At 44.5% G+C, this 27,345-nt stretch overlaps 1 protein-coding gene across 2 annotated transcripts; it reads right to left on the bottom strand.

Annotated features, from left to right (window-relative positions):
* Positions 1 to 2,353: 2,353 nt before the first annotated feature.
* Positions 2,354 to 27,018, bottom strand: LOC114600556 (acyl-CoA (8-3)-desaturase-like). 2 transcript variants are annotated; one of them, XM_028736834.2, is made up of 12 exons: positions 26,236 to 27,018; positions 23,744 to 23,854; positions 20,615 to 20,812; positions 18,511 to 18,612; positions 18,024 to 18,152; positions 16,818 to 16,875; positions 14,965 to 15,041; positions 13,943 to 14,040; positions 7,849 to 7,945; positions 5,448 to 5,527; positions 5,182 to 5,307; positions 2,354 to 3,975 (listed from the first exon to the last, which is right to left on the bottom strand). In XM_028736834.2, the coding sequence occupies exons 1-12, from the start codon at positions 26,848 to 26,850 to the stop codon at positions 3,924 to 3,926; spliced, it is 1,743 nt and encodes a 580-aa protein (XP_028592667.2). In that variant the 5' UTR covers positions 26,851 to 27,018; the 3' UTR covers positions 2,354 to 3,923. The 2 variants fall into 2 exon arrangements, with proteins under 2 accessions (XP_028592667.2, XP_028592676.1); XM_028736843.2 differs by lacking the exon at positions 26,236 to 27,018 and adding an exon at positions 26,028 to 26,146.
* Between the last annotated feature and the right edge of the window lie 327 nt (positions 27,019 to 27,345).

Genomic DNA, 27,345 nt, shown 5'->3' with positions numbered 1-27,345 from the left:
CTGGATACAGGTGGCATTGCCGGCAAATCCCGCTTTGGCCCAGCTGCACCATCACCTGCCCCACACCTGAGGCTATGGGTGATGGTCACGTGCAGGGCAGATGGACATGACTTGCAGGCCAAATGGGGAGGCGAGGTGGGCCTAATGAGGCCTGTGGGCTATGGTTTCCCCGCTGCTTTTCTAATTCAGCCCTGGTTTCGGAGTGGAAGCTGCCTTGGCCAGTCTGTGAGATGACCTCTGCCAAGCGAGGGAGAGGAAAGTGCAGCCCTGTTGATTCACTTGAAGCTCTCAATATCACAGATGATGGCATCCTTCAGGGTAGGCTGCCTGGTTGGAAACTGGGAAGTACCATGTTGGAGTGGTTCCCCTCCGACTCTGATGGTCGATTGCAGAAGGTGGTGCTATGGGGTTATTGATCTTCCCTTTAGCAAATAGGCTGAAACATGCTTTTCAGTTAGAAAATAAGTTTGTGTTTATACCTTGGACACACAGGTTTTATTCTGATGTTTTAATTGGTGCTTGATTTTATGTTCATGCCGTACTTTTATATTTTATGTCTGTGTTATTGTTCTTTTAAAAATCAAGTGTACACCATCCAGAGCACTTATGGTCAACAGGCAGTATAAAAATGTTGAAAATAAAGATAAAATAAATTATAAAACAACCAGCTGGTATGAGAAAAGTTGAGTATGTATGCTTTAAATGTATGGTGTATAAGCAGTGTTAGTCCCTTGCAATGTGTTTTCTCCTTTTCATTCCCTGCTTCCTTCTGCTATTTCCCCCCCTTCATTTTTCTGAGTTTTGGTTTAAGGGGAATATGGGTAAGTGAGTTGCAGACTGATGTTCCACAGTGTATAGTATGTTTCAGATAATGGGTTGGATGCAGGCTAACTTGTTTCTTGTTGAAATGAAGGAGATTGGTCAGTAATGGCACGGTTCCCATTGTAATTGATGGGACTTGAGTTCCACTAACTTAGGGACTCCAGCCAACCATATGCCTCCTCTGGAACATACTATGTTGGTCTCCAAAATGTATTTTGGCCGGAAGAAGGGGATTTGGTGCAGGGTGTGTGTTGCGTTTTAGGAAAAAGAAATGGTGAGACCATCAATGAAGAATTTAAAGAGAGGTGTGAGAAATGCCAAAAATATAACTTGTAGCATCTCTGTGCCCCTTCAGATGAAGTTGGACTCCAGCTCCCACCATCCTTCTCTGCTGGCTGTGCTGGCTGAGGGAAGCTGGAGTTGGAAGGTGGTGGACTCTCCTTCTCTGGAGATTTTTAGGCAGAGGTTGGATAGCCATCTGTCATGGATGCTTTAGTTGGGATTCCTGCATTGCAGGGGGTTGGACTAGATGATTCTCAGAGTCCTTTCCAAACTCTACAGTTCTATGACTCTTTGATTCTAAGTGTGAGTTTGTCAGTTTGGCTGGGTAGTTACACAGGTCCAAGGACCAAAAGCAAGACAGTCCTGTCCATCCCCTCTCTCTTTAAGAACTATATAAATGGGGGAATTCTGCTTTGTGTGGTTTTACCCAAAGAGCACTGCAGTCTGAAAATTCTGAAAGGGCACCAAGCTCAGGCCTGGCACAAAAAAGTGTGGTCAAGGATGTACTTCCCATACTTATTTGAGTCACTGAGCAAGGAAGGTGGATACAACCATTCGAGGGTGTGTGGGTGTGGGTGTGTGTATACTGGAATGCAAGAGGAAAGAACTCCCTCTGGTGGAATGTTTAGACAGATGCATTTGACTAATGAGTCACTTGGTGCTGTACGATTCCAGAAGGTAATGGTAAACAGCCGGGCAGCATCCATAACTAAAAGAACTACCTTTGCTCTAAAGACATGAACTGCTCCTTTTATAAAAAAAAACCCCAAAATAAACTGCAATCTGATGGGCCTGCTCATTCCCCAAATAACTAAATCTACATTTCTATCCCTGCTATCTATGATTCAGTTCCTGGCATCTCCAGTTATAGTATGTGGAAGCTTACATATGCTGGACTGATAGAGGCTCGCAATGCCACCTGCTGGAGCAGAGATGGGAACTCTGTACTCTCCAGATATTGTTGGACTCCAGCTCCCATTAACCCCTGCCAGCATAGCCAATGGTCAGGGACGATGGGAGTTGTAGTCCAGCAACATCTGGAGAGTGGCAGATTTCCTACCCTTCATTTTCACTGACTGGTTCCCCATCACTATGACAGAGGTTAATTCAGACCACATGCGAATTTAACCTGATGCAGCCATGGAGAAATGCACAAATCCACATACAATGTGTTTCGAGTCAGCTCTTCTTGTCTATTTGAACCAATGAGAAGAACAGGGAGAAAAAAGACAGCCACACATATTGACCCAAATAAATTTATGAAATATATTAAAAGATACAAATAAATACAAATATGTACACATGAAGTGGTGTACATCCTAAGAGGGCTGTGCTAAAGGACCAACAGAAGGTCGATGCTTCCAATTGTAGGTCAAGACAACAAATACTGAACTAATTAATACTTTCAATCACACTGCCAGATAATCACCAGGCAAGAGGCATTGCCCCAGGTAACACATTCCCAGTGGCAGTGGCCTTTGTGTAGTAATGGAGTAAGAGAGTGTGGTTTCAAAGAACTATGACCAGAGGCATTCATGCCAATGCCGGATTACATTGAGATTGCAACCACACAATTCGTCTCCTTCAAAAGAGGAGCGCTAGTCATGTGATCAGGCATTGGTTTGGAGGCCCAGGCTCAAGCGTTCTTTGAAGCGCATAGTGGAGGGGAAGAGGCACTTCTTTGGTCTGCCACCATGTGAAGGCATCTTCCTTTGGGAAGATGTTGGGGCAGTGATAACATTAGACAGATGAATACAAGTTGCTGAGAAAACATTTCCTAACCTCAGCATGGAAAGGTCATCTTGCACAACAGGTGCTGTTTGGGAGGAGGGGTACATGAGGAGAGTTCAGATCACATGTGATTATCCTCCAGGAGCACCTCTTTCTCTGGTTATTATGAGGCTTTGAAGAAAACTATCTGCAACCAACGGCTCTTAATACAACACATTTTGAAACAGGAACATGAACACACTCAGCTTTAAACTCAATTATGTTATCTGGTCCCTTACCTCTATGCAAACATGAAATTGCATCCCTGAGCTTGCAACTGAAGCTAAGATTTAAAGTTACCTTCAACTAAGGTCTTATCCACACTTACCTCTTGCCCTGCTCTTTCCAGGCAGAGGTGCACACTTGTAAAAGCTCTATGTCTGAACATGTCTGTTTTCTTTTTTTGCCCCAGAGTTTTCCTTGAAAATCCATTCTTTAACACTCAATCAGCACAAACAGCAATTCAGATTTCCAACGGATTGCATTTGCTCCGACTACGCTTTAAAGAGCAGGTTTTTGTGGGGAAAGCTCCAAAGGGAAAGGGCATTCGAACACAGAGCTTTAAAGTGTGGACTGTGCATGGAAAGACCAGAGGAAAAGTAAGTGTAGATAAGCCCTAACATGTGGCTTTCACAAGTAATATTACACCTGCATTGTAGTTCCCTACTGCAGCTCTGCCTTTTTGCTTTAAACACACCTCTTCTGAAAGCATCCCTCACCAACCATACGGAAGACGACAGTCAGGTTTCGAACTCATACATGCAACCAAAAGCAAGATGTACTTCTACATGAAGCACAGACCTTCCCTTTCCATGACCCTGTCACCCGAAAAGCCACAGTGCAACCAGAACAACATGTGCACACACACAAAAAACCCCAACTGTGCATAGATGTAGGAAAGTTTCAGGAGTCCCCCAACCCCATGCCAAAAATAATTATTTAACGTTTGTCTAGCTCACCCACCAGACCCCAATTCTTCATAGCACATTAGCTGCCCTCTAGTCTGTGATGCATCTTCATGGTCCTCCTTCTCAAGTCTCTGCTGCTTCTTATCCATACAGATATGCTTCACGCCAGGCATCTCCTGAATCCTTTAGAGAGCTGCAAAACAGGGAGGGAGGGCTTTGATTAAACAAGAAGAGAGGACAATGCGGCAAGTAAAAGGTGGGGTCCCCCCCCCCACTACATCTCACTACTATATACTTCTTTGATCAATGCACAGGCAGCAATTCCATATCCAGTGATGTTGATCAATCTGAAACAGTTCCCACTGCCCTAAATCAATGAACTTCTGATTTACCATGTTTATTTGACTAGCATATAGAAAATTAAACTTCAAAAGTATGCCACATTAGTTTCAGTTCTCGTACTCTTTCAGACAGTGTGAATCGGAAGCTTCACCTGTAAGTGCAAACCGAAGCCATTCCCCACCCTTCATCCCTAGTGTTTAGAGAAGCTTTTAATGTTTGACAGACTACTGTATTTTAATATTTTGTTGGAAGCCGCCCAGAGTGGCTGGGGAAACCTCCTCCTTCTTCTTCTTCTTATTATTATTATTATAATATAACTGGATGTATCTTGAGTTTCCCCTTTTTCACTTCAGCTGTTCAGTGTCATGCATAAAGCAAAACACAGACAAACAGGAGTGCCTGGAGGAGCTTAATAAGGAAAGGGTTTGAAAAAGCCTCTTTTGATGTTCATGATTTGGGGAGTGCGGTGGGGTGGGGAGGAAGGGACTGAACAGATATTTGACTGTTCCTTAGATGTCAGGTCGTTATTTTTGGGTAGGATTCAACCACACACCAGCAAATTCAGGTTAAGAACATAAGAATAGCTTGCTACATCAGGCCAATGGCCCATCTTATCCAGCATCCTGTTCTCTATGGAGCAAACAGCAGATGGGAGACATTGCCATCTAGCGCCCAAAGGCAGGAATATCAACTTGTGAAAGCACCTGGTCTCATGAGTTTCCTGCCTTTGGACACTAGATGGCAGTGTTTTCTTAACACTTCTCAGCGATAAGAAAAGCCATTGGGAAATGCACTGGGAAATGTGGGGTAGCACCTGCTCTGATGCAACATCATCCAACATCCCTTCAAACAAATTGGAATAAATGCTTAAACAGGTCACCTGGAAGTGCCACTAGACAGAGGGTAGAGCCACTGTTGCTCTTGACTACATCAAGGGACAAGCTCTATTAAATGTTAGTGGCTGACCAGGGCTCCAGTACTTTTTGCCCTTTTCTTCCACTTCCTTATTGCTTTTCTTGCCACACTGCAGTTCATAAAGCACCCTTGCCATACTTACTGCAAAATGTCTGCAAACGCCTGGAGCAGGGACTTGCTGTGGTAGTCAATGCCATGCTTGGCACACAGAGATTTCACCAGGGGGGCCACCTTCCAGTAGTTGTGGCGAGGCATCGTGGGGAAAAGACTGGAGAGGGAAGAAAGGGTGTTCTGTCAAATCAGCTCCTCTTTCTTATTTAGAATGCCCATCCCAATAGCAATGATTTCATAAAACCACACACTAGGGAGATGCACAAAGGATTTTGTGGCTCCCACTGTCCTACTTACTGGTGCTCAATCTGGAAATTCAGATGGCCAGTGAACCAGTCATTGAACGGGGACTGATCCACATTGCACGTTGCCTGGAGCTGCAGGGGGAAATATAAGAAAGGATATGGAACAATGGATCTCTTTGTTTCACACAAAGAGACTGCAACTGAATGAGGCACAGTTATCTTTTATGTTCCTCTAAGTAGCAGCAACTGGATCCCACAGAAGTAGCATTCCAGCCAGTTTCTCAAGGGAAATGGTCAGAAAGGCAAGTATCCCACCTTTCCAAAAGATGATATGCAGGCAATGACTGGTTTATGTGTGTCTAATTGACATGGGTGGTGCTGTGGTCTAAACCACAGAGCCTAGGGCTTGCTGATCAGAAGGTTGGTGGTTCAAATCCCCGCGACGGGGTGAGCTCCCGTTGCTCGGTCCCTGCTCCTGCCAACCTAGCAGTTCGAAAGCACATCAAAGTGCAAGTAAATAAATAGGAACTGCTCCGTCGGGAAGGTAAACAGCATTTCTGTGCACTGCTCTGGTTCACCAGAAGCAGCTTAGTCATGATGGCCACATGACCCAGAAGCTGTCTGCGGACAAACGCCGGTTCCCTCGGCCTACAGAGTAAGCAACCCCAGAGTCATCCGCGACTGGTCTTAACGGTCAGGGGTACCTTTACCTTTTTAATTGACACACGACTGTGCATTGTGGCCGGAACAAGAGCAGGGACAGAACAGGATGGGACAGGGCAGAGCAGAGCAGAGTGGAGCAGGCTTACGCACCCTCTGCCACTGTATGGAACACATCCCCTAAACAAATTGGGGGCTGCCTGTACTGATTGTGTTTCCTTAGCATTCCTTTCCCACAGGAAAAAAGCAAAATATCCTCCATCCCAATTTGCAATTGGCTCAGCTTTTGTAGTTGTTGTTGTTTTAAAAAAGAAGACCTCTCAGAAAAGCTTGAGATTTACATTTTAAAGTACCCCTTAGCTCTGAAAGACTCTGTCTGGAGGAGTTTGCCCAGCAACACCAGTCCCCTGCCAATAATCCCCTCACCTCACTTTTCTACATACACTAAGATATCTCTGGTTGTTATTTGATTCCCAGCTTCCATTGGTCCTAGCCAGCATGATTAATGATCAAGGATGATGGGAACTGTCAGCTGGAGAAGACCATGCTGGCTACCTCTTTGTGGGGCAGGGGAGGAAAACTCGCAGCAGGGAAAACTGGCAAGAGGCTGAGGATTTTTCAATGCCACCTGGGTATCTTTCTGGTTTTGGCCTTAGAGCTGACTTTCCCTGGTTCCTCTGGATTTGCAATCGGTTCTTTCTGTTTCTGTGCTCCTTTCATTTTACTTATATGCTAATCAACCAAGTTCCCCAAATTCTTTACACAAACAACACAATACAAAATTTCACTAGAAACGCCAAAACAAGATTAAAAAATAGATCACAAAAGCAAAAAGCCCAGCAAAAAAAAGGCAAACAAAAATCAGTATAAAAACACAGCAGCCAAATAAAATTAAATCCACAAGGGGGAACTTTGTGCAAATTCCAAAACTGTGATTTAAGAGGTTTGGGAGAATGAGAAGGTGTTCAGGTTGCAGCTAAAAAGACCACAGTTGTAGGCACCGGACAAGCCTCCCTGGGGGCTCCACCACTGAAGGCACCATGTCCCTAGCAGGTGTCTGCTGTACTTCCTTCGGTGGGGGAACATGGAGAAGGTTGCTTAAAAAAAAAAAAAAGCTGATTGCTTTCAAACTTTTGTTTAGGCTGCCTTGGACATTTCTATTTATAATGGAAAGGTAGGGTGTAAATAGAAAAGGTAGGATGTTTTAACAAATACATGAATGAATCCCTGTCTGACTCCGCATTAAAAACTTCTGTGCGGTCAGAAGCACAGTTGAAGCATGAGTGGGGGTGGTATTCAGCTTGACTTGCCAAACTGGAGCTATATTGCATTCCAGTACCCACCCACCCCTCCATATTTTTGTCTTCTGCACCATCACTAGTCTAAAAGTGTCTGTGATGACTCTCTGAGCCCCTTCAGACACCCTTTCCACTGTGCGTTCATGATTATTTTTGTTCATGATGTTATTGGGGTGGCCATACGTGATCTCATTTCCAACATCGTTTGCGTCGCTTCCAAATGTTTTGTGGTGGTCACACTGCTTCATTTCCAATCAGTGCATATACCATAGTTCCAGTAACTTTTTGTGCCACAAATGTTCTGCTTTATTTTGTCCCACTTTTCTTGGTCAGTTGCCCCTCTAGACAGAAATAATGTGGTAGCATTGGGGAAACACTGCAGAACAAGCCAAAGCCACTAATAATGCACTAGTATTGTGCCAATAACGTTTTGCGTAACACACACACAATAAAACACCAGAAACCAATTATTTGAATAGTAAGAAAGTGTCTTACCTGGGTAGACACCCAGTCCATATTTCTATCATAATCAATGTTCATTGGGATATGATTCATTTGTGAAACCCAAGTAAACCAAGTGGACTCTAGATACCTGCCAAGTCAAATGCATTTTTATTATTATTATTATTATTATTATTATTATTATTATTATTATCATCATCATCATCATCATCATTGAATTTCTATAGCACCATCCATCCAAGGACCACAGAGTGGTTTACAATATAAAAACACAAAGATGCATAACATAGTAACAAACAAAACAATACCCCCCCCCCCCAGTTTAAAAGGACATTGAATGTTCAGTCAGCCAAAGGCATGGGAAAAGAAGAATGTTTTTGCCTGGAGTCTAAAGATATCTAATGAATGTGCCAGACGAGCCTCCCTGGGAACAGCATTCCACAAGTGGCGAGCCACAACAGAAAAGGCCCTTTCTCGTGTTGCCACCCTCCAAGCCTCTCATGAAGGGGGCACACAACAAAAGGACTCAATTGATGATTGCAGGGTCTGGGTTGGTTCATACAGAGCATTGTCACACACAAAAAACACATCTTGTTACTTAACTTGGTATGTTGATGTGGGATTTGTCTGGTAAAACCCATCACAGCCATATTCAAGCTGTTTGCTGAGGACCACTTTACATATTAAAATAGAAACAGGTACACATTTAAACTTCAAAGAGTACACCCTTCACTGTAAGGTCCCTGCCCCACACCGATTGCATACATCATAGCATAAAAAGGTAAAGGTAAAGGTACCCCTGACCATTAGGTCCAGTCGCGGACGACTCTGGGGTTGTGCGCTCATCTCACTCTATAGGCCGAGGGAGCCTGCGTTTGTCCGCAGACAGCTTCCAGGTCATGTGGTCAGCATGACAAACTGCTTCTGGCGAACCAGAGCAGCGCACGGAAACGCCGTTTACCTTCCCGTCGGAGCGGTATCTATTTATCTACTTGCACTTTGACATGCTTTCGAACTGCTAGGTGGGCAGGAGCTGGGACTGAGCAACAGGAGCTCACCCCGTTGCAAGGATTCAAACTGCCGACCTTCCAATCGGCAAGCCCTAGGCTCTGTGGTTTAGACCACAGCGCCACTCACATCCCACTTCATGGCATACTTTGCACTAAATCTGTACCTCTATTGCTCTATTACTAGAATAGGTGAAGCAGTCCTAAGAAAATATCCATAGTAAGTGAGAGCAAGGCTGCCTCCACACCAGAAATCTTCATGTTCTGGATTTTTTTTTTAATGCCCTAAACATATTTAGTATGTTTATTTCAAGTCATATTTGGTAAGCAAAGCTAAAATTGCCCATTTTGAATTTGACAGGCTGTATAAATTTGACAGGCTGTATAAATAACTCTAGAGCCAAAAGCAACTGAACTAAAATACTTGATTAGGGAAAAGAGAGAGAGGAAATGTTGCAACAATGGAGGACATAATAATCCTCATATAACCTGGGGGGGGGGGGGAGACAGGAAAAATAGGTAGAAAATGAAATTATAGTAAATGCCTGAGGAGAGGGGAACTGAAATTGGGAATGTGTGCTTTGACAAAGGCAGGAAAGGAAATTGCTTGATGGGAGTTCTACTTCCCTAAATGTTGCCTTTTCTGCCTTTAACCACGCGGTGGCACCAAACCCTCCTTGATGTCTTGCTGCGGAATCCGGAGAAACATGATTTCCAGGTATACAAAATTATTGTGCCTCAAAACAATTGATCAAGGAGCTGATGGGAGTTGATGCTAGACGTAATCCTAAATGCTTTGGGTGTAAGCTATAAGGGTAGTTAAACTGACTGGGAACAGTGACCGCAATGTCAACATATACACAAGTGGGAAAGGGGATTAGTTAGATGAAACGGATGACAATGCTGTTCAAATCGTTTCAAAATCCTTGGAGATTATTTAAAACCAAACTAAAGGAAGCTTCCAAGAAGTATACACAGATTTAGGAAAGACGCCATCAAATTAGCTGAGATTCCTGCATTGCAAGGGGTTGGACTAGGTGACTCTCTTCCAACTCTATGATTCTATGAAATTCAGGAGGCTGCCAGTGAAGGAGCAGAGTCAAGGAAGCAAGGGCAGGCAAGGAAGCTTCCTTCAGAACAATGAAGCTCTGCCCAGATGAGGAGGACTCAGGAATGCAAACTGCAGGATAATCAGCATACAGTGACAATGATGGAAGTGAAAAGAGAATTTGGGGAGTGTAATAAATAGAAAAAAGAGTGTGTCTGCTTAAAAAAAAGCCCAGCAAAAATATTTGTTTAGATACCTCAGAACCAGGAAACTGGCCAAGGAGGTAGGTAGCTGGGCCATTAGACAACAAGGAAGTAAAAGGTCTGCAATGGGAGAATAGTAGTGAAGCTGAATGCATTATTTCCATATTTTTTCATCTGAAGAAAGCACTGGTCAGATACTCGACTGAACTGGATTTTTAAGGGAGGGAGTATAAAGAATTAAGCCAAATAGGGGCAAGAAGAGACTAAGTCCTGGGATTTATTGACAAACTAAATAAATCCGTATGTTTGTTAAATATTGATAATTATTTAAAGGGCTTTGAGGGGTTTACTGAAAATTATTTTATTATGTGCACTGCTTAGAAATTTTACTGAGTAGGCAAATAACACAGGACTGGAAAGTAGGCAGTGTAACAATGGCTTTTAAAAAACCAGATCAACAAAAGATATAGGAAATTATATCCTTGGCACTGCAGCTTACATGTAAAGTAACAGAGGAAATTTTATTTGCTGATGCTGACTAACTATGAACTGATGCTGACTAATCAGGAAAGAAATAGCACACCGGCTAATTTATCCTGCAAAAACTATTTTGAAACCAGTATGTGGGCAAAGCTGCTCTTTTAGCTGCCATGTTTTCCTTTCCCATATAATGCAAATTACACTGCTGAGAAGATGAAAGTGACAAGAGGTCTGTGTGTGGCTAGTGACAAACCCAAGCCTCTTGCCTGGCTTAACTTTTTGGTATTTCTCCTTTCATGCAATACAAGCCATGCCTGACACTTACCACCAAACCACAACCCAAATGTCTAGCTAGCATTTCATTCATCTGTTTAATATTTTAAAAAATATCCATATGAACCATAAAGAGCATCCATTAAAACAAGAAATACAGCCTAAAATCAATAATATCTATGAAGCAACTGATGGTTGCTGCTTCACATACAATAAGAGGGAAGGATATAGCATCAGGATCTGCTCTAGTTTTTGAAATTGACATTTTTAATTGTAAGTTTTTGAACTGCTTTAAAATGTATTTTAAATTGTTGTAGCCCACCCTGGGACTTTAGGGTAAAGGGTGGGTTTTAAAAAACAAACAAGCAGATCCGTGTGACGGTGTCGAATGTGGTGGTAAGCCAACTTGCTGTCAATCCCCCATCTCCAATTTATTTACTTGGCCCTTGAGAACTAAGTAAAGTATTTCACAAATGAAGCAACGCAATCATTTGTGCTACTTAGCCTGCAGCTATGCCCAGTCCCGGATCCGCAAGTGCCAAAGACTGCCCTGCCTCCCTGATTGTGAACTTTAAGCGACGGATTTCAGGACTGCTTAAACTGACTGGCGGCAGCTAAGATCCTTGGCTAAGTGTACAGGGCAGTGCACAGGAATTACCGTAATATCAGAAGAAGGCAAATGAGAGAACAAAGGCAGACCTGACCTTTCCCCCTTCTGTCCCCAGGAGTTGAAAAGGAGGGATTTCTCCATTCCATTTTTTCAGAAGGCAGGTTACCCTATCCACCCCAAACAAACACTAAAGCAACCTCCTGTCCCTGCTTACATTCTGGCAAGCCCACTGGGCCTCTCCCACTCCTCTGCTACATTCCCACAACCGTTCATGATGCTTAGAACTAGCTTAGATGATTCCCAGCTTTTGGAGTAGCAACTCTACTGTGGCAGTGCCTACCACCAACTATGCTTAGAGCTCAGCACCCCAAAACACAGCGGCCCCAGCCAACATGAGATGCACTGACGCTGGATTGAACGCACCTACCAACTTGCGCTGAAAAGAGGCGGCGTTTGCATGCACCCACACCAAACATAGACGTGCACTTCCAGAAACAGAAAAACAAGCAGGCTAGGGCGCACTTGGTTTTGCCTTTCTCTCCTGCCCGCCTGTCTCTCCCCGTCCCCCTAGCTCTTTACCTTCACCCCCATCCTACCAACCATCCCCTTGCAAGTCCATTGCCAGCCACGGGTGATGCTCCCACCTTCCCCAGCTCTGCCAAGTCCCCAGGCACACAAGCCACAGAAGGCAATGAAATCTCTGACGGTCTTCCCTGTGCCACGTTGCTCAGGGCCACGGTGATCAAGTGTATTTGCTGACACCTTAAGGAGCAGCTGTCTGTGGAGAAGAGGGGCCAGAAAGCTTTCTGGGATGGGGGCGGGGGGAGAGAAGAAAACAAGAGAGAAGCGACAGTTCCGTGGTGCCACAGCTCACTTCCCCCTCCTCACCTTGATCCTTGGAACAAACAGGGACTGTGGTGGAGGGGGACACAGCACATTGCCATGGTCAGGGAAGCAGAGTGCCAGCTGTGTTTGCTAGTGCTTATTTTCCCTGTTGCCGGTAATTTAGCAAGCCAGCTGACCATTGCCCATAATTTAGCAATCGCCCCTCCACCTGATGCCCAGGGCACATGCTCCTTTTTCTTTCTTTTTTTTGCCCCCACCCCTTTCCATCACTGGCTATGCTTTCTAAACAAAATGTGAGAAATGCTTCTCTTTCTGGTGTCTTAGTTTATAAATGTCTCTCAAATGTTAACTAAAGACCATGTTGAGCTAGCATCTTGATGTGTGCAGGACATAACAATACAGTGGTGCCTCGCAAGACGAAATTAATTCGTTCCGCAAGTTTTTTCTTCTTGCGAGTTTTTCGTCTTGCGATGCATGGTTTCCCATAGGAATGCATTGAAAATCAATTAATGCGTTCCTAGGGAAACCGACTTCAGACCAGGTCCGGGGACAGTCTGTCCCCCGACCTCTTCTGAAGGCTGGGGGGGGGGGACAAGGGCTTTTCTTCCCACCCCCAGCATTTTAAAAAACCCCGGGACAGCGGAGGGCTTCTCCGCTGTCCCGGGCGATTTAAAAGCCCCTGGGAAGGCAGGCAGGGGGGACAAAGACTTTTGCCCCCCGCCAGCCTTCAGAAGAGGTCCTGGACCTCTTCTGAAGGCTGGCGGGGGGCGAAAGTCTTTGTCCCCCCTGCCTGCCTTTAAAAGCCCTCCCGGGAGAGCGGAGAAACGCGCTGCGTTTCTCCGCTCTCCTGGGAAGGCAGGCAGGGGGGACAAAGACATTTGCCCCCCGCCCTCCTTCAGAAGAGGTCCAGGACCTCTTCTGAAGGCTGGCGGGGGCAAAAGTCTTTGCTCCCCCCCGCCTGCCTTCAAAAGCTGTCCGGCCAAGCTCTCGCGGACCTCTTCGCAAGCAGCGGCAGCACTGCCGCTGCTTGCGGAGAGTTGCCGGCATGCCGAAGCCTGCGCGCGCTGAGATCAGCGCGCCCAGGCTTCGCGGACCTCTCCTGCCTTCAAAAGCCGTCCGGGATAGCGGGAAGCGCTTCCCTGCTATCCCAGACTGCTTTTAAAATGCTGGCGGTGGGGAGCAAAGCCTTTCGGCCCCCGCCAGCCTTCCTGGACCTCTTCTGAAGGCCGGAGGGGGGGGAAAGGCTTTGCTCCCCACCGCTAGCATTTAAAAGAGGTCCCCGGAGATTTCCCTATGGGCTTTGGTCTTGCGAAGCAAGCCCATAGGGAAATTCGTTTTGCGAAGCGCCTCCAAAACGGAAAACCCTTTCGTCTAGCGGGTTTTCCGTCTTGCGAGGCGTTCGTCTTGCGGGGTACCACTGTATTTATGGGGCAAAAGATTTGAGTTGCAGTCTGGGGGCTGATGCAATGCAAATTGAAGACCATCATGCACAACCTGAAAGCGTTTAACCTAAAATGACTAGCAGGACCTAACTGTTGGAAGTAACATATGTTCAGAGTATATCACAATTGGATAAAAAAATATAGATATTTGAGATTAAACATCAACAAAAAAGAGATGAGAGTTCAGCAGAGAGAAGGATTCTGAGGTTTCGTGTTACCTGGAGAGCCAGTAGTATGCCATGAAACAATTAAATCCCATAAGAGGTATGTACATGAGACAGACTCTGATGTTGTATGAAATGATCAAGGCTAGATCCTGTCAAAGGAAGGGGAAAAAGAAAGGTTATATTTTTTGCTGCACAGTGGCGTGTGTATTTAAAATTTGTGTTGCCCGCTGCTGGAATTAGTATATGTGAAGAGTGAATTAACCTAGGCAAACTTCCTAAGGTGTATATCTGCCATCGCTTTAAGGCTAGGCAATTGACAAGTGTAAAACCTAATTTCATTTGAGGTAATGAGCCATTTAATACATCAAAGGAGTGCAGCCTCTCCCTGTGTTAGTAGAGGCCAGAGCTTATAAAGAGGAAGGATCAGAAAGCAATGGGAGCTCAGAGAGGAAGCCAGTCAATACGTGGGAGTCAGCAGGGATGTATGCTGGAGAGTGGGCAAAGCATGATGGCTGCTGTCGGCTTGAGTGCAAGGCTACGGCTAGGGAATAAGCAGGGACCTTTTGGGGTGGCAGCGCTCTGAGCCCCTTCATCTAGGCTTCAGGTTGTATATATGCATAAACCAACCATATACCATAAAGGCACCACCAAAAGGAAACACAAACCCTGGGTAAGTGCTTGGAACCCCTGAATTCGCACGCACCACTCGGCAGAGATTGGGGTGGCATGTAACCAGTGCTTTTTTACCTAAAAAAATGTTTAGGGGTACTCTCATTTTGACTCAAGAAAATCACCATTTTATAGTTCAAATTGGGAAAATAAATACAATAAATGGACCAAAGTACAAAGATTCACAAAATGTTTAGGGGTATGTGTACCCCGCCGTCCCCCCGGGAAAAAGCACTGCATGTAACAATATGTATAATAATGCATATAATGTGCAATAACTGTTTGCATTTTTAGTGGAACGGATTAAAAAGAAATCTGCTTCTTGGTGGGAATTAGGGGAAAAAATCAACACAGATAAGATGCTCATCTAGATTATTTTTTTTGGAAATTTAATCACTACTTACCACCCATTCTTTGCGCTTGAATGAGAAGTAGAATACAGACCACTGGAAGAAGGGAACCAGCAATGCTGGGGCTACAACTGTTGAAAAATGAAAGGAAGAATTTAAAAAACAACCTTTATAAAAATTTCAAATTTCCATCCATCTTCCTGAGAAAGCTGAGAATTGCTTGTCTTTGCTCAGAGAAGGGTTCTTCTTTTTCATTTTTTCTGCCTTTCCCTTATCCAGCTAGTATTTGTCCTCACTCGATAACTCCATTTTATCTGCTTCAAGGGGTGAGTCTGACGGCCAGCAAGATAATATTTCCGCCATCTTTGTTCCAATTCTCCCCTGCAGTGTGGTTAAAGCAACTCAATGCATAGTCTAAAATGCCTCTTCTTAAGCTATAAATTTTTATTCTCAAATTTTTGCTGATTGTACTGCTATATTTCACTTTCACCCTATGGCCCAACAGATATGCAGTGTGCTATTATCCTATATTCTCTGGTTTTCAAACTCTGCTGGCTAGGATTCTATAACCTGTGCCCTTTCTATGTACAGTGGTGCCCCGCAAGACGAAAAACCCGCTAGACGAAAGGGTTTTCCATTTTCCGATGCGCTTCGCAAGACAATTTTCCCTATAGGCTTGCTTCGCAAGACGGAAACGTCTTGTGAGTCTTGCGATTTTTTTCGCTTTCCCACCCTTTTTCTAAGCCGCTAAGCCACTAATAGCCTTTTAGCCGCTAAGCCGCTAAGCCTTTAATAGCCGCTAAGCCGCTAATAGCGCTAAGCCACTAATAGGGTTGCTTCGCAAGACGAAAAAACCGCTAGACGAAGAGACTCGCGGAACGGCTTATTTTCGTCTTGTGAGGCACCACTGTATGGCAATGTCCTGAGAGAGGGGCACATTGAATGCTCTGTGGTCCATGGGGAGTAGGGGAGTGAAGAATAAGCTCAAAACTAACATCCCCAACTAACAATGAGACAAGGAAAGTACATCAACTCAACCTTCAATAAACTCAAAGTTTATTGAAGGTTAGTGCTGTAAAGCCACAGATTCCAAAGGTCTTGCAGAGGAGCAACGACTCATTTCCCATAGGCTCTACCTCATCTTTCTCAGAGCCTGGGTCACCCCCCGAGATGTCGGAGACAAACATCAAGGGCTCAATCCAACAGGAATGAACATATACCCCAGTAGCTCCCTTCCCTGAGCTACAGAGCTTGGGAAGTGAGAGATCTAGAGGTTATGGCATTCTCAGCCTAATCTCCATCACAGGGGGGTTGTGAGGATAAAATGGGGAGAAGGAGAATTCTGTAGGCCACCTTGAGTTCCCTGGAGGAAAGGTGGGATATAAATATAATGCTACATAAAACCAAAATGGCACAAGATCCTCTTTGGGGCACCCCAGAACAGTAGCCAGGTTCCCTTATATAGGGTTGGGGGGGGCAGGGGATTGCCCTATTCAAAACTCTCTGTAACTTCATGCAGGTTGGGGAAGAACCTCTCAGGAAACCAAGAGCTGAAAGCTCCTTAGGCCCCTGGGCCCATCTTTCCCTTCTCAGGAAACTTTTCTCCCCTTTCTCTCTGATTGGTTCCTCCAGGGAATTTAAACTTATGAGCTCCAAGAGCCCTTCGTTAGGATTTTGTGGTAGCAGCTGCTCCCTGCCCTGCACCTGGCTGGACCTGATGAGTTGCGGCAGATCTGGCTCTTGGGGAGGTGGATCAGGGACTCCATCAAGCACAAGTCCCGTGACAGAAGACTCTCTACCCGGCAGATATTCACACTATTTCACTTAGGAAAGTATCTTCAGGAAGGAGAAGCTCTGTGAAAAAGGAGTGGAAACTTGTGACATTTTTCAGGGACAAAGATACTCACGCCAGAAGTACTTGTGCTGATGGTTGTAAGGCATATACTTCTTTTTCTGCAACCCGAGCTGTGAAGAAAGAGGTATCAACGTCTCACTCAGGCTATAGACACCCACCTTATCACCTGTCGCCTATTCTTTCAGTCTCTGGGTGACAGCTGCTACATGAATAAAATATACTTAGCACCTTGACTCCCATCTCCCCCTGGACTTCATCATAGAATGAGGTGTGTGGAAATAAAAATCATAACCAAGGTTGGGTCATGGCCTTATGAAAATACACATCCTTGCTACCATAAACGAGAAAGAGAGAGGCCAACTGGGATGATCTACCCCCCCAAAAGCTATTTTATTTATTACACTTTAAGCCTGTCTTTCTTCCCACCAGGACCCTCAGAGCATGAATGATCATTCTCTGCTTAGGGCCGGTTGTACCTTCCTGACCCCATTATATATCTCTGTGGTCTTTCCTGATGGACAACAAATCATAAAAATGTAGGCAGCATTCGAATCAACAATCCAAACTAGGAGCTCGGAAGACACACAGAACATAGAAATAGGAAAGCAGGTACTTGGCTTATTAAGAAATTCAGGTGTTGCCCCTTTATATCACAGTCCTCTGCATATCTACTAAAACTAAAACCTAAAATGCCTCATTGAAGTCAATGGGACTTGCTCCTGTACACGTTTACCTGGAAATAAGTCTTATTGAACTCAAGAGGACTTACTTCTCAGTAATTGAGCAACTTGAAAGAATTTTTAACCAAGGGTAAAATTATAAGTTATGCTAAGAATGAAAAATTAAGACATAAGAAATAAGAAATACTTTCTTTATGGACATTCAGTTTGATTATATCTATACAAAATGTTGGTGGCATGTTGCTTCTATATGAATGTATAGTGACTCAGTTTTCATTTCTTTTTCTTTCCCTTCAGACAGTTTTGTTAGTGTAGGTAAAGGAAATAAGGTCTGAAAACATGTCAATATTTTATCTTCTATATATCATGCTTATATATTATTTGTCTTTATAATTGTGTGTGTGTGTGTGTAATCTTTATATTTTATACAATTTAAAATATTTTTTAAATCTGATGTTTTCCTGCTGAAAATCATGGCTGTCTCCTGTAAGCTGCCCAATAGCTTTATTCTTGGCTGTCCACTCTTTCTGGCTGCTTTCCTAAGGAACCCTTCAGTAGCATACACCTTGCAAACGTACCTCTGTAGCCAGCTTCTTCCCCAAAGCAAACACCAGGGGGTGCATGTTGAGATCAGGGTCTTTACGGAAACAGTTGGGTTTGGCATGGTGCTGGAAATGCAGGTTATTCCACCACTGGGCTGGCATTCCCTATATGAGAGGAGAACACAGGGTTGAAAACAGAGCAGAAGAAGAAGAAGAAGAAGAAGAGTTGGACTTGATATCCCACTTTATCACTACCCTAAGGAGTCTCAAAGAGGCTAACATTCTCCTTTTCCTTTCCTCCCACACAACAAACACTCTGTGAGGTGAGTGGGGCTGAGAGACTTCAGAGAAGTGTGACTAGCCCAAGGTCACCCAGCAGCTGCATGTGGAGGAGCAGAGACGCAAACCGGGTTCCCCAGATTACGAGTCTACCGCTCTTAACCACTACACCACACTGGCTCTCAGTCAAACCCACTGGTTGTCAGAAAGGACAACTTCCACTCAGAAGGAGAAATATACCTACTTTCACTGTGCCCATTAAGATCTTGTGAACCCAGTGGTTCAATGTGGATGTGCTGAAGACTGAAAGGTGTCCCAAGTCATGCTGCAACCAGGACATTTGATTCTGTAAGATAAAAAAGAGGATCATTTAGAAAACATAACTCAGATCCATTGCACAACTAAACATACGGTAGATTCAGGTAGGTAGCTGTGTTGGTCTGACGCAGTCAAAATAAATAAAAAAATTAACCAACTAAGTTTGTTCTGGGTATAAGCTTTCATGTGCATATCTGAAGAAGTGTGCATGCACACGAAAGTTTATACCCAGAACAAACTTAATTAGTCTCTAATATGCTACTGGACAATTTTTTATTTTTTTCAATAACTAAACATAGAATGAAAACAATGCAATTACTCTTTTTTTAATAAAGTACCAGGAGATCATCCATGCCAAAGGCAATTATTTTTTACATAAGATTGCAGGCTTTAATTATCTCAAATGGAATCCCCAATTAGCTAGGAAACACTATGGCCTGGTTTGGATGTAATGCTAAAATGTCGTTAAGGATTACTTCCCAAACCATGGGCTTACTTGCTTCTCTCCCCTCTCCTCCTTTGGCATGACCACAAAGATGAGACTGAATGATTTTACTTCTGTTTTCAATTAATGGCACTTTAGTGTTGTGTCTGTTATTAACTATGATTTTGAAACAAGCCAACTTCATAAACTATGGTTGGAGTCAGGCTTGTTTCAGGTAACCATAGTTCAGACTAACCACAGTTTATCCTGGCATGAACACAACACAAAAACTAAGGTTAGTTAAAGACAAAAGCTTCTTATTTCCACCTTGCAGCTGTACCAGAAAGGCAGAGGATGGAGCTAACAGGCCTGAAGATTGTCTATATGATGCTGATGCTGATCTGAACTAGGGCAAAGCATTTCTCGACTAATTGGGGATGCCCTTTTGAATGATTAACGGTAATATGCAAATTGAATCAATGAATGTTATTAATATATTTGTTCTTCACATAGCAGTTTAAAAAGACAAGCACCAAAACACACACACAAATATTATTCTCCCTATCAGCAACCAGTAAAGCAGTCACAAGAGGCTCCAGCATTAATTCCTGACCTCTTTAACCCTAATATTACAGCCCATGCCCCATGATCCCTTTCTAAACTAGTGTAAGTATATTCAATCATGTTATGTAAATATATCCATTAATCACAATCCAATGCCACAGCTCCATAAAAGCTTTTAGGGGCTCACAGACTATTTTTCTTGAAAGATTCAAGTCCATAAATCACCTGTCTTTAAAAAGGACACAAGGCAGTGGAAACATGCTTTACTTGCTATGGCGAGTGGATTTGTTGAAGGCTGAATATTGCCAGATTAACATGTCACTTGCCTCTTCAAAAAAATCATGGTGCAGGAGGTTTGTGTGCGACTTCTGACCTGCCTAACATCTCTCCCTGCACCAGGGCTGAGAAACCTGTGGCCTTCCAGATGCTTCTGGACAACAACTTCCATCATCCCTGGGGCTGATGGGAGCTGAATCAAACAACATCTGGAGGGTCACAGATTCCTCACCCCTGCCTTACACAATAGGCTCTAAGTCTGTGTATATTGCTTCTTTCCAGTTTGTTGGAAGAGGGGGCAGTTTGACTCCCTAGGTCAAAGAAGCTGGCATAAGGGGATGTAATAGGTGCTAGAAGGGTCTAGAAGGCTTTTCCTTCTTTACTAAGATTATGCCCATGCAGAAACAATAACATCCCCATATTTACCAGGGTTGACCCATGAAACTGAAAACAGATTTTGTGTCTGATTCTTGGTGAAGCTATTAAACTATAAGTGCATGGATAAACTACCCTGCCTGAATATGGATTTTCAAACAGCAAAGTTCTCTAGAGACTTTCCAAAGTTCCACAAGTACTTTATAATGTAGCACAAGGAAATAGCTTTGGTTTTTGTGGCAACAAACAAACCACCCCAAACCCAAGTGTGCTGTGAAGAGCTAGCTGCATTGGACTGTGTTCTGGTTTCATGAACCCCATGGTATTTTTGAAATAATAATGTGTAGGAAAAAACAGTTTCGAAGATGGAATGGTGTCTCTGACATTCTACCTGAGCGGTGGTAAACAGTGCAACGCCCACAAAGAACGGCACTAAGGATGATCCAAAGTACCAGATGGTAAACCAGGCAGCAGCATCCATCACTATGATTTGAAGGAACATCAGGAAGAAGAAAAGAGTGTTGGGCTTCAGAAGTCCCATCTTCTCAACAGTGGACCGCAGCTCCCGGAAATCTTCCACTAGCAATTTCTGTGGGGAAACAAAGAATAGCAACCAGTTGTTCCAGACGCACACACACACACACACACACACACACGTAACATCGGAATGCATCAAATGAAAACAGGGAGAACCACTTATGGGTGTTGTTGGGCTCCAACTCCCATCATCCATTGGGCCACACTGGCTAGGTCTGATGGGAGTTAAGAGTCCAAAAACGTTTGGAGGACCACAAGTCCCCCATACTTGCTCTCCACAGTACTAGCCACATCACTAAATCCTCTGGTGATTCCTGTGGCACAGGGAGAAGTTTCCAGCTATGCACACTGAGTTGTGGCAGTGAAGAGAGACCACAAACTGTCATCTGTCCTGAGCACAGGCTCGGTTATGCCACTGTTTATGCCATTAAAAGTCTTCTCGCCTTCTCAACATGAATGATTATAAGCCTTCGGAGAAATATATGGCTGGGGAGCCCATGTAGTCTCCCTGTTACAACTGTAGTGTTTCCAGAAGTTCATTCCCATTCTTTAGATCACCATTTACCAACCAGTCTTTGACAGTTACGCTATCTGTATGAACCGTGGTACTGCTCTCTGACGAGCCTTCTTCCCAGGATTCAAGCTGCAGAGATGGGCAAGCGTCATTCTGGCAGATCCACAGTGATTCCCGCATCCTCACCAGATCCAAGTTTTGGAGGAAAGCTGAGGGTGAGGGGCTGGAAGTATACCACCTCCCACAATCTCCCTTTCTCGCAGGAAAAGGAGGTGAGGAGGTAGATACAGCTACTGTTCGGCAGAGTGGGAGGGGTTCACTATCAACATGAGCTGAAGCCCACAGGCTCCCCTGCCTCTTTCCTGCAGAACGAAGAAGTTGAGAAGAGAGGGAATCTCCTGCAGCAGCTGCTAGGTGGAATTATCAGCCAAGGCTGGAATGCTCACCTCTGCCTTGCCTCCTGGAAAGGAAAGGAGGGTGCAGGGGTGGAAAATGCCTTTGCTGATTTATGGAAATGCTTGCTTGTCTGCATCCAGATTGTAAGGTGGCCACAACTTTTGGCTTGCCCATTGTAGCCCCAAATCAGTGTGTGTGTGTGTGTGTGTGTGTGTGTGTGTGTTAGTTAGTTAGTTAGTTAGTTATACATACCCTAAGTGTAGCAAACAAACTTTGAAAAGTGTTGGATAACAGAAGGCAAAAAGCGACTTAGGGAACTGCAGGCAGCTGGGTAATAAAAAATTATGCAGGCAAGTAACTTCTGTGGACTTATTTGCAAGGCTAACCCATCCTCATGATTCTGTCAAGTTATTTTATATATCTGAGTTTATTATACTAAAACTTTGGGGCACTATAGCCAACTGGAATACTTATAAACATATACAGCATTACTGCATGAAACTAAACTGTCATGCAAGAAGGCACACAGTGAAATCCTTTGCAGGCCTCTCCACTACAAATTAACTTTTATTGCCATTGCGTTCACCAAAGAATCCCAAGATCTGATGAGGCTCCTGGGAGTTCTCTTTTAAGTTAAAGATCCCTACTCCTTTTTTCTAAACTTCCCTGTCTTAAACCAGTCTAAGGATGAAATCCTGTGTATGCTTACTCAGAGCTTAAATCAAAAGGAACATCGTGATACACATCTGTAGGGCCAATATGCCCAACAACATACAGTTTATGTATGTATGTAGGGACGCGGGTGGCGCTGTGGTCTAAACCACTGAGCCTGTGGGCTTGCTGATCAGAAGGTCAGCAGTTCCAATCTGCGCAATGGGGTGAGCTCACATTGCTCTGTCCCAGCTTCTGCCAACCTAGCAGTTCATGGCGTTTTCATGTGCTCTGGCTTCCGTCATGGTGCCCTGTTGTGCCAGAAGTAGTTTAGTTATGCTGGCCACATGACCCGGAAAGTTGTCTTAACTGTCCAGGGGTCCTTTACCTTTTTTTACAGCTTATGTAGTAAAGTGCAACAAGGAATATTTTCTTGTGAATTTTAGTTCACAGATGAGTTTGTTCAATAAGAGATCTAAACATATTAAATTTCTTTCTTCTGTGGGTCAGCAAGGAATCTACGACCCTCCATATGTTGCTGGAGTGCAATTCCCATTATCCCTGACCATTGGCCATGCTTGCTGGGGATGATGGGAGTTGTAGCCCTGCAATACAGTGGTACCTCGGGTTACAGGCGCTTCAGGTTACAGACTCTGCTAACCCAGAAATAGTAACTCAGGTTAAGAATTTTGCTTCAGGATGAGAACAGAAATTGCACAGCAGCGGCACGGCAGCAGCACGAGGCCCCATTAGCTAAAGTGGTACCTCAGGTTAAGAACAGTTTCAGGTTAAGAACGGACCTCCAGAATGAATTAAGTTCTTAACCCGAGGTACCACTGTATCTGGAAGACCAAAGGTTCCCTGACACCTGCATTACATAATGAGGGATAGGAATAGATTGTAAGCCTAGTTAAAGGAGAAAACATGAAATATATTTATTTCGGGTGTTTGCCATACTGTCTGAAGGCTCATTGACACTTCCATTTGTCCCATTACTTCTTCTGTTTGGTCCATGACTTCTAGACACAGGTCAGAGAGGTTTTTCTTAAATTCTGCTGTTTACTGCTGAATCAGAACAAATGTCAATCCACAGAATATCCAACTGATGTTTGCTCCAATTCAACAGTAAAGCAGCAGGACGAAAGAAAAACCTCTTGGACCCCTACCCTAGGAATCATGGACCAACCAGAAGTGTGGATGAGCTCTCAGTCACAATGTAGTCTTAGCTTTCCTTATTTTGAAATGCAGATGAGATGCATCCCCTCTGCTGACAACAGAACATAAACCACTCTTTAGTGGTGTAATATTATGTGCACCATATAGTGATATGCAATGTGGAATGGAATTCTGATTTCCCTGCTTTCTTCCAGTGTAAAGGTAAAAAAAGATAGACATATAAATTATTTCCCATGCCCAACTTACATTTTTGCTGGACTCAGAGCTAGGTTGATCTGGTGCCAATTCTCCTATCAGCAAGGGATTCAAGAACTTGCTTACATAATCCCTATGAAGGTGGAATGCCGTGAATGCATCCTGGGAGAGAAAGGGAAAAAAGCGTAAAATTGGGATGGAATGAAAGGCAAGCATACATCTAGGCAGAAGTGAGAGATGAAAAGTAGCCTCAAAACAAAGAATTTGCTGCATGTGCTACACAGCTTATTTGCAGCCATTTTCATTTGAGGGTTGAAGGAGTGCTGGCTGTGCACCTCATCTATATTTATATCTGTTGTTTTCATGCAAGTGTGTAAGGTAACATGGCCTGTGTTACTTCCAGGTCCAGTATCTGTTTCTTTTCTCCACTACTTTTCATTCACCCTGCAATTGAGGGTAGTTTCTCAACAGTTGAGCATGGGGGGGAGGGGGACCTGTCTTGTGCATTATTTTCAACCTAAAATTCTATGTAGGAATTTTGTACTGTGATGAAACAACTCTTATTAAATCCCTCCCCTTTATATCACAGACATGACGTATCTCCAGCCTAAGCACAGGTCTCATATACTATACTAGACAAAAGTATTTAATCTTTTCTTGACTTCCCACTTTGCATCTATGGGTCTTAAGATGTGTCTTCTTTTCCATTCCACAGATCTCTCCGTGTGTACATGTACACTTCTTAAATGCTTAACAGTAATGCAATATTTTAAGAGACAGAGTCACATCTTTTCTACTACACATATATGGCCATTCATTCACAACCCATTTCTTTCTTTATTAGCATCCTTCTTACCACTAGTGTGATGATTTAACATCTCCTGTATGCACATGTATATATGCTACACCCATTTCTTATATGTGTGGCCGCATGCCTCCTTCCACAACAATCAGCACATAGGCAAGAAACCAGGCTTTTAAATATTTTCTTTCTCACCTACGGTAAATTAAATTATATCCATGCAGGACTATGCAGAAATGGCAAAACTTACCGGAAGAATAAGAAGTCAAGATAAGAAACTTTTTGTAAAAGGACAGAAATGGTTTATTGAATATTTACAAACAAATTGTAAACAGATAAAGACATTGGCAGGATTATTGAAATAAGAATATATTGAAAGAATATATAATTAAAATAATGAATAAAAGAATAAGTTAATTTAGAATATGCAGGAAATGATGAAAATAAATTTAAGGAACCACGGAAAGAGGAGGAAGGAAATCAAGGTTTTAAATGTTACAACTATTGTAAAACAACTAACTGAAATGTATATAAATGAAAACTAATACACACACACACACACACACACCTCCACACAACCCAAGAGTTGTTATAAAAGTTAGTTTTTCTCTTTGGGATCACATATAACTAACACACACACACATACACAGACTGGTGGGCTAGAAAAATTTGCATGATGAGTAAATGTGGTGGGCATATTTGCAAGGCTGGATTAGGAATATTTTATGTAGGACTCAGGGAAGCTGACAGTGAATCTGCATATATTTGGTGAGAAGAAAACTATTTATTTATAGGTAACTCAATGCCAACATGCACAGGTTTTCAACCTTTTTGAGTCCATGGCTCCCTTGACCAACTACCTTCTTTCTGAAGCACCCCTATGGGACTCAGGAGCCCAGTTATGTCACCCCTTGCCTGCAGAGCTGGCAGCCTCTCACCCTTTTTCAAACACCCTCCCTCAGGTGTTCCCTCAGCCCCCTCTCCACTCTCCTTGGGAGTCCTCTGGGCAGCCACTGCTGCTGCCCCTGGTCTCTGAGCTGCCCCCTCCCGCCCCCAAAATAGGTGCCCCCCCACTGCTCCATAGGGGCCCTGGAAGAGGATGCCCCCAACCTTTGGCTCAATGAAGACTGACCAAACGTGAACATGGGACCAGCACCTTACTTGGGGGGGGGGGGGGCAGCAGTGGGCGCTGCTGGGCGGGCCTGCATGGTGGAAAGGCCCTGGGCTCCCAGGCAGGCCTAGCACAAGAAAGGCCTGTGCAGTGCTTGCTCGTTTCCGCTGGACCGAGATAAACCTACACATTATCGATCTGATATGGAACTCATTATGCTAGGCTTGCGGCGCCTTAATAGTAACCGCTAATTAGCAAGTGTGAAATAAAAGCCAAAGACGCAGCAAAAGGAAATTGACAGGTCGTTTTGAGACCACCATCCCCTCCTGAGGAGGGAAGCACCAGCTAGGAGAGCGCCAGGAAGAAACCGTCAGGGCAGGGGGGGGGGGGCAACTATTGCCAAGCTGAAACGTTCACACGACCTCTACGCGCATCCCGTGTCATTCACCAGGAGAACTCCGTTCTAGAACCATCCCAAAAGTTGCCGGTCCCAGGGAAGAGCGACTGGTTAATCCGCATCTCGGCCTCGCGCATTTGGTAATCCAGGGCTACGAGGGCTTCCCCGCCGCGACCTGCAACCCCCCCCCCCCCCGAGGAGGAAGAGGAGCACAACCCGCACACCACTCTCACCGTGGCGTCTTGCCCGGCATAGTGGCTGATCACCCTGGAGCCTCCCGGGTGCCGCCGGTGGAAGCTGCTGATGTCGTAGACTTTCCTGTCGATCACCAGCCACCGCTCGGGCTTGATCCGACCCGAGCGCTGCTGGATCTCCTCCCAGGTGAAGAAGCGGCGGGAACGGACCTCGCCGCCCCCGTTGGCCCTCTTCTCCTCAACTCCCGCTCCCGACCCCACTCCCGACGCGGTCTCCTGCAGCGGAGGAGCCATTCTCTCCCGGCCTTCTCTCTGCCCGCTGCGATCCCCGCGGCAGTCACGGATCTCCTGGTGGGAATTCCGACGTCCGCGCAGCGCCGCTGTCAGCGAGAAACTCGCTCGAAGGCGAGGAGATAGTAGATCATAAACGTGCTTTGCCTTCCCGCAGGGACGCTCCCCTCCGGGATCTGATTGGCTTCCCGCGCTCTCCGGGGAGCCAGCCCATTGGCTACTGGGCGCCGGCTTCGGTGTCTCTGGAGGCGCCTTGAAGTGCCACACCCAACAAGAGAGCGCTGCCTCTTGGATCCCTTTTGGAAAAGCCATAATGGCACTCCTTTTTTTTTGTTGCCCAGTTACCGCCCCGAGTGTTGGCATGTGGTTGATGAAGCTATAATTTCAGAGCCCGGACTTAATGATCTTATGGCCACCCTCCCTTTTTGACAGCCACGTGGAGCACGCATATTTCATCTCCTTCCTCCGTCATGTTTTACATGTTTTACAACTGCTGATTTACACCCCCGCTTTAATAAAGAGATACTTGGATGGACTCTGCAAGACTGGGAAAGAAAAAGCGATTGATATGCATGGTGTGTGTGATATAACATTGTGCCGCCCAATGGCGACATGGAGTCCCGTTTTTCTCTACCTGTTTTCCCTGTTTAAATTTGCAACGCTATAAACAGAGAAGCTTCTTGGATCATGTGTCTAGATCCAGCCAGACTGTAAGCATATGCAGTTTTGCGTTTTAAATTTCCGTCAGGGGACCATCATGGTGTCAGGCATAAAACAGGATTTGTTTCTGCTGCGCTTATGGTAAATAAGCACTACTGTATTTTGTTGTAAAAAAAAAAAAGGATGACATATTTTTAG

This window comes from Podarcis muralis, chromosome 1 (genome assembly GCF_964188315.1).
Source record: "Podarcis muralis chromosome 1, rPodMur119.hap1.1, whole genome shotgun sequence".
Lineage (NCBI taxonomy): Eukaryota > Metazoa > Chordata > Lepidosauria > Squamata > Lacertidae > Podarcis > Podarcis muralis.
The sequence above is the reverse complement of the archived record's forward strand: the minus strand, read 5'-3'. Positions and strand labels throughout refer to the sequence as shown.

Coding starts and splice junctions, on each gene's coding strand:
- LOC114600556 (XM_028736834.2), bottom strand. CDS start 26,850: ATGCCAACACTCGGGGCGGTAACTGGGCAACAAAAAAAAAGGAGTGCC. Junction 18,153..18,510: donor TCTTAATGGGCACAGTGAAA/GTAGGTATATTT, acceptor CCTCTCATATAG/GGAATGCCAGCCCAGTGGTG. Junction 14,041..14,964: donor TCAAGCGCAAAGAATGGGTG/GTAAGTAGTGAT, acceptor TTCCTTTGACAG/GATCTAGCCTTGATCATTTC.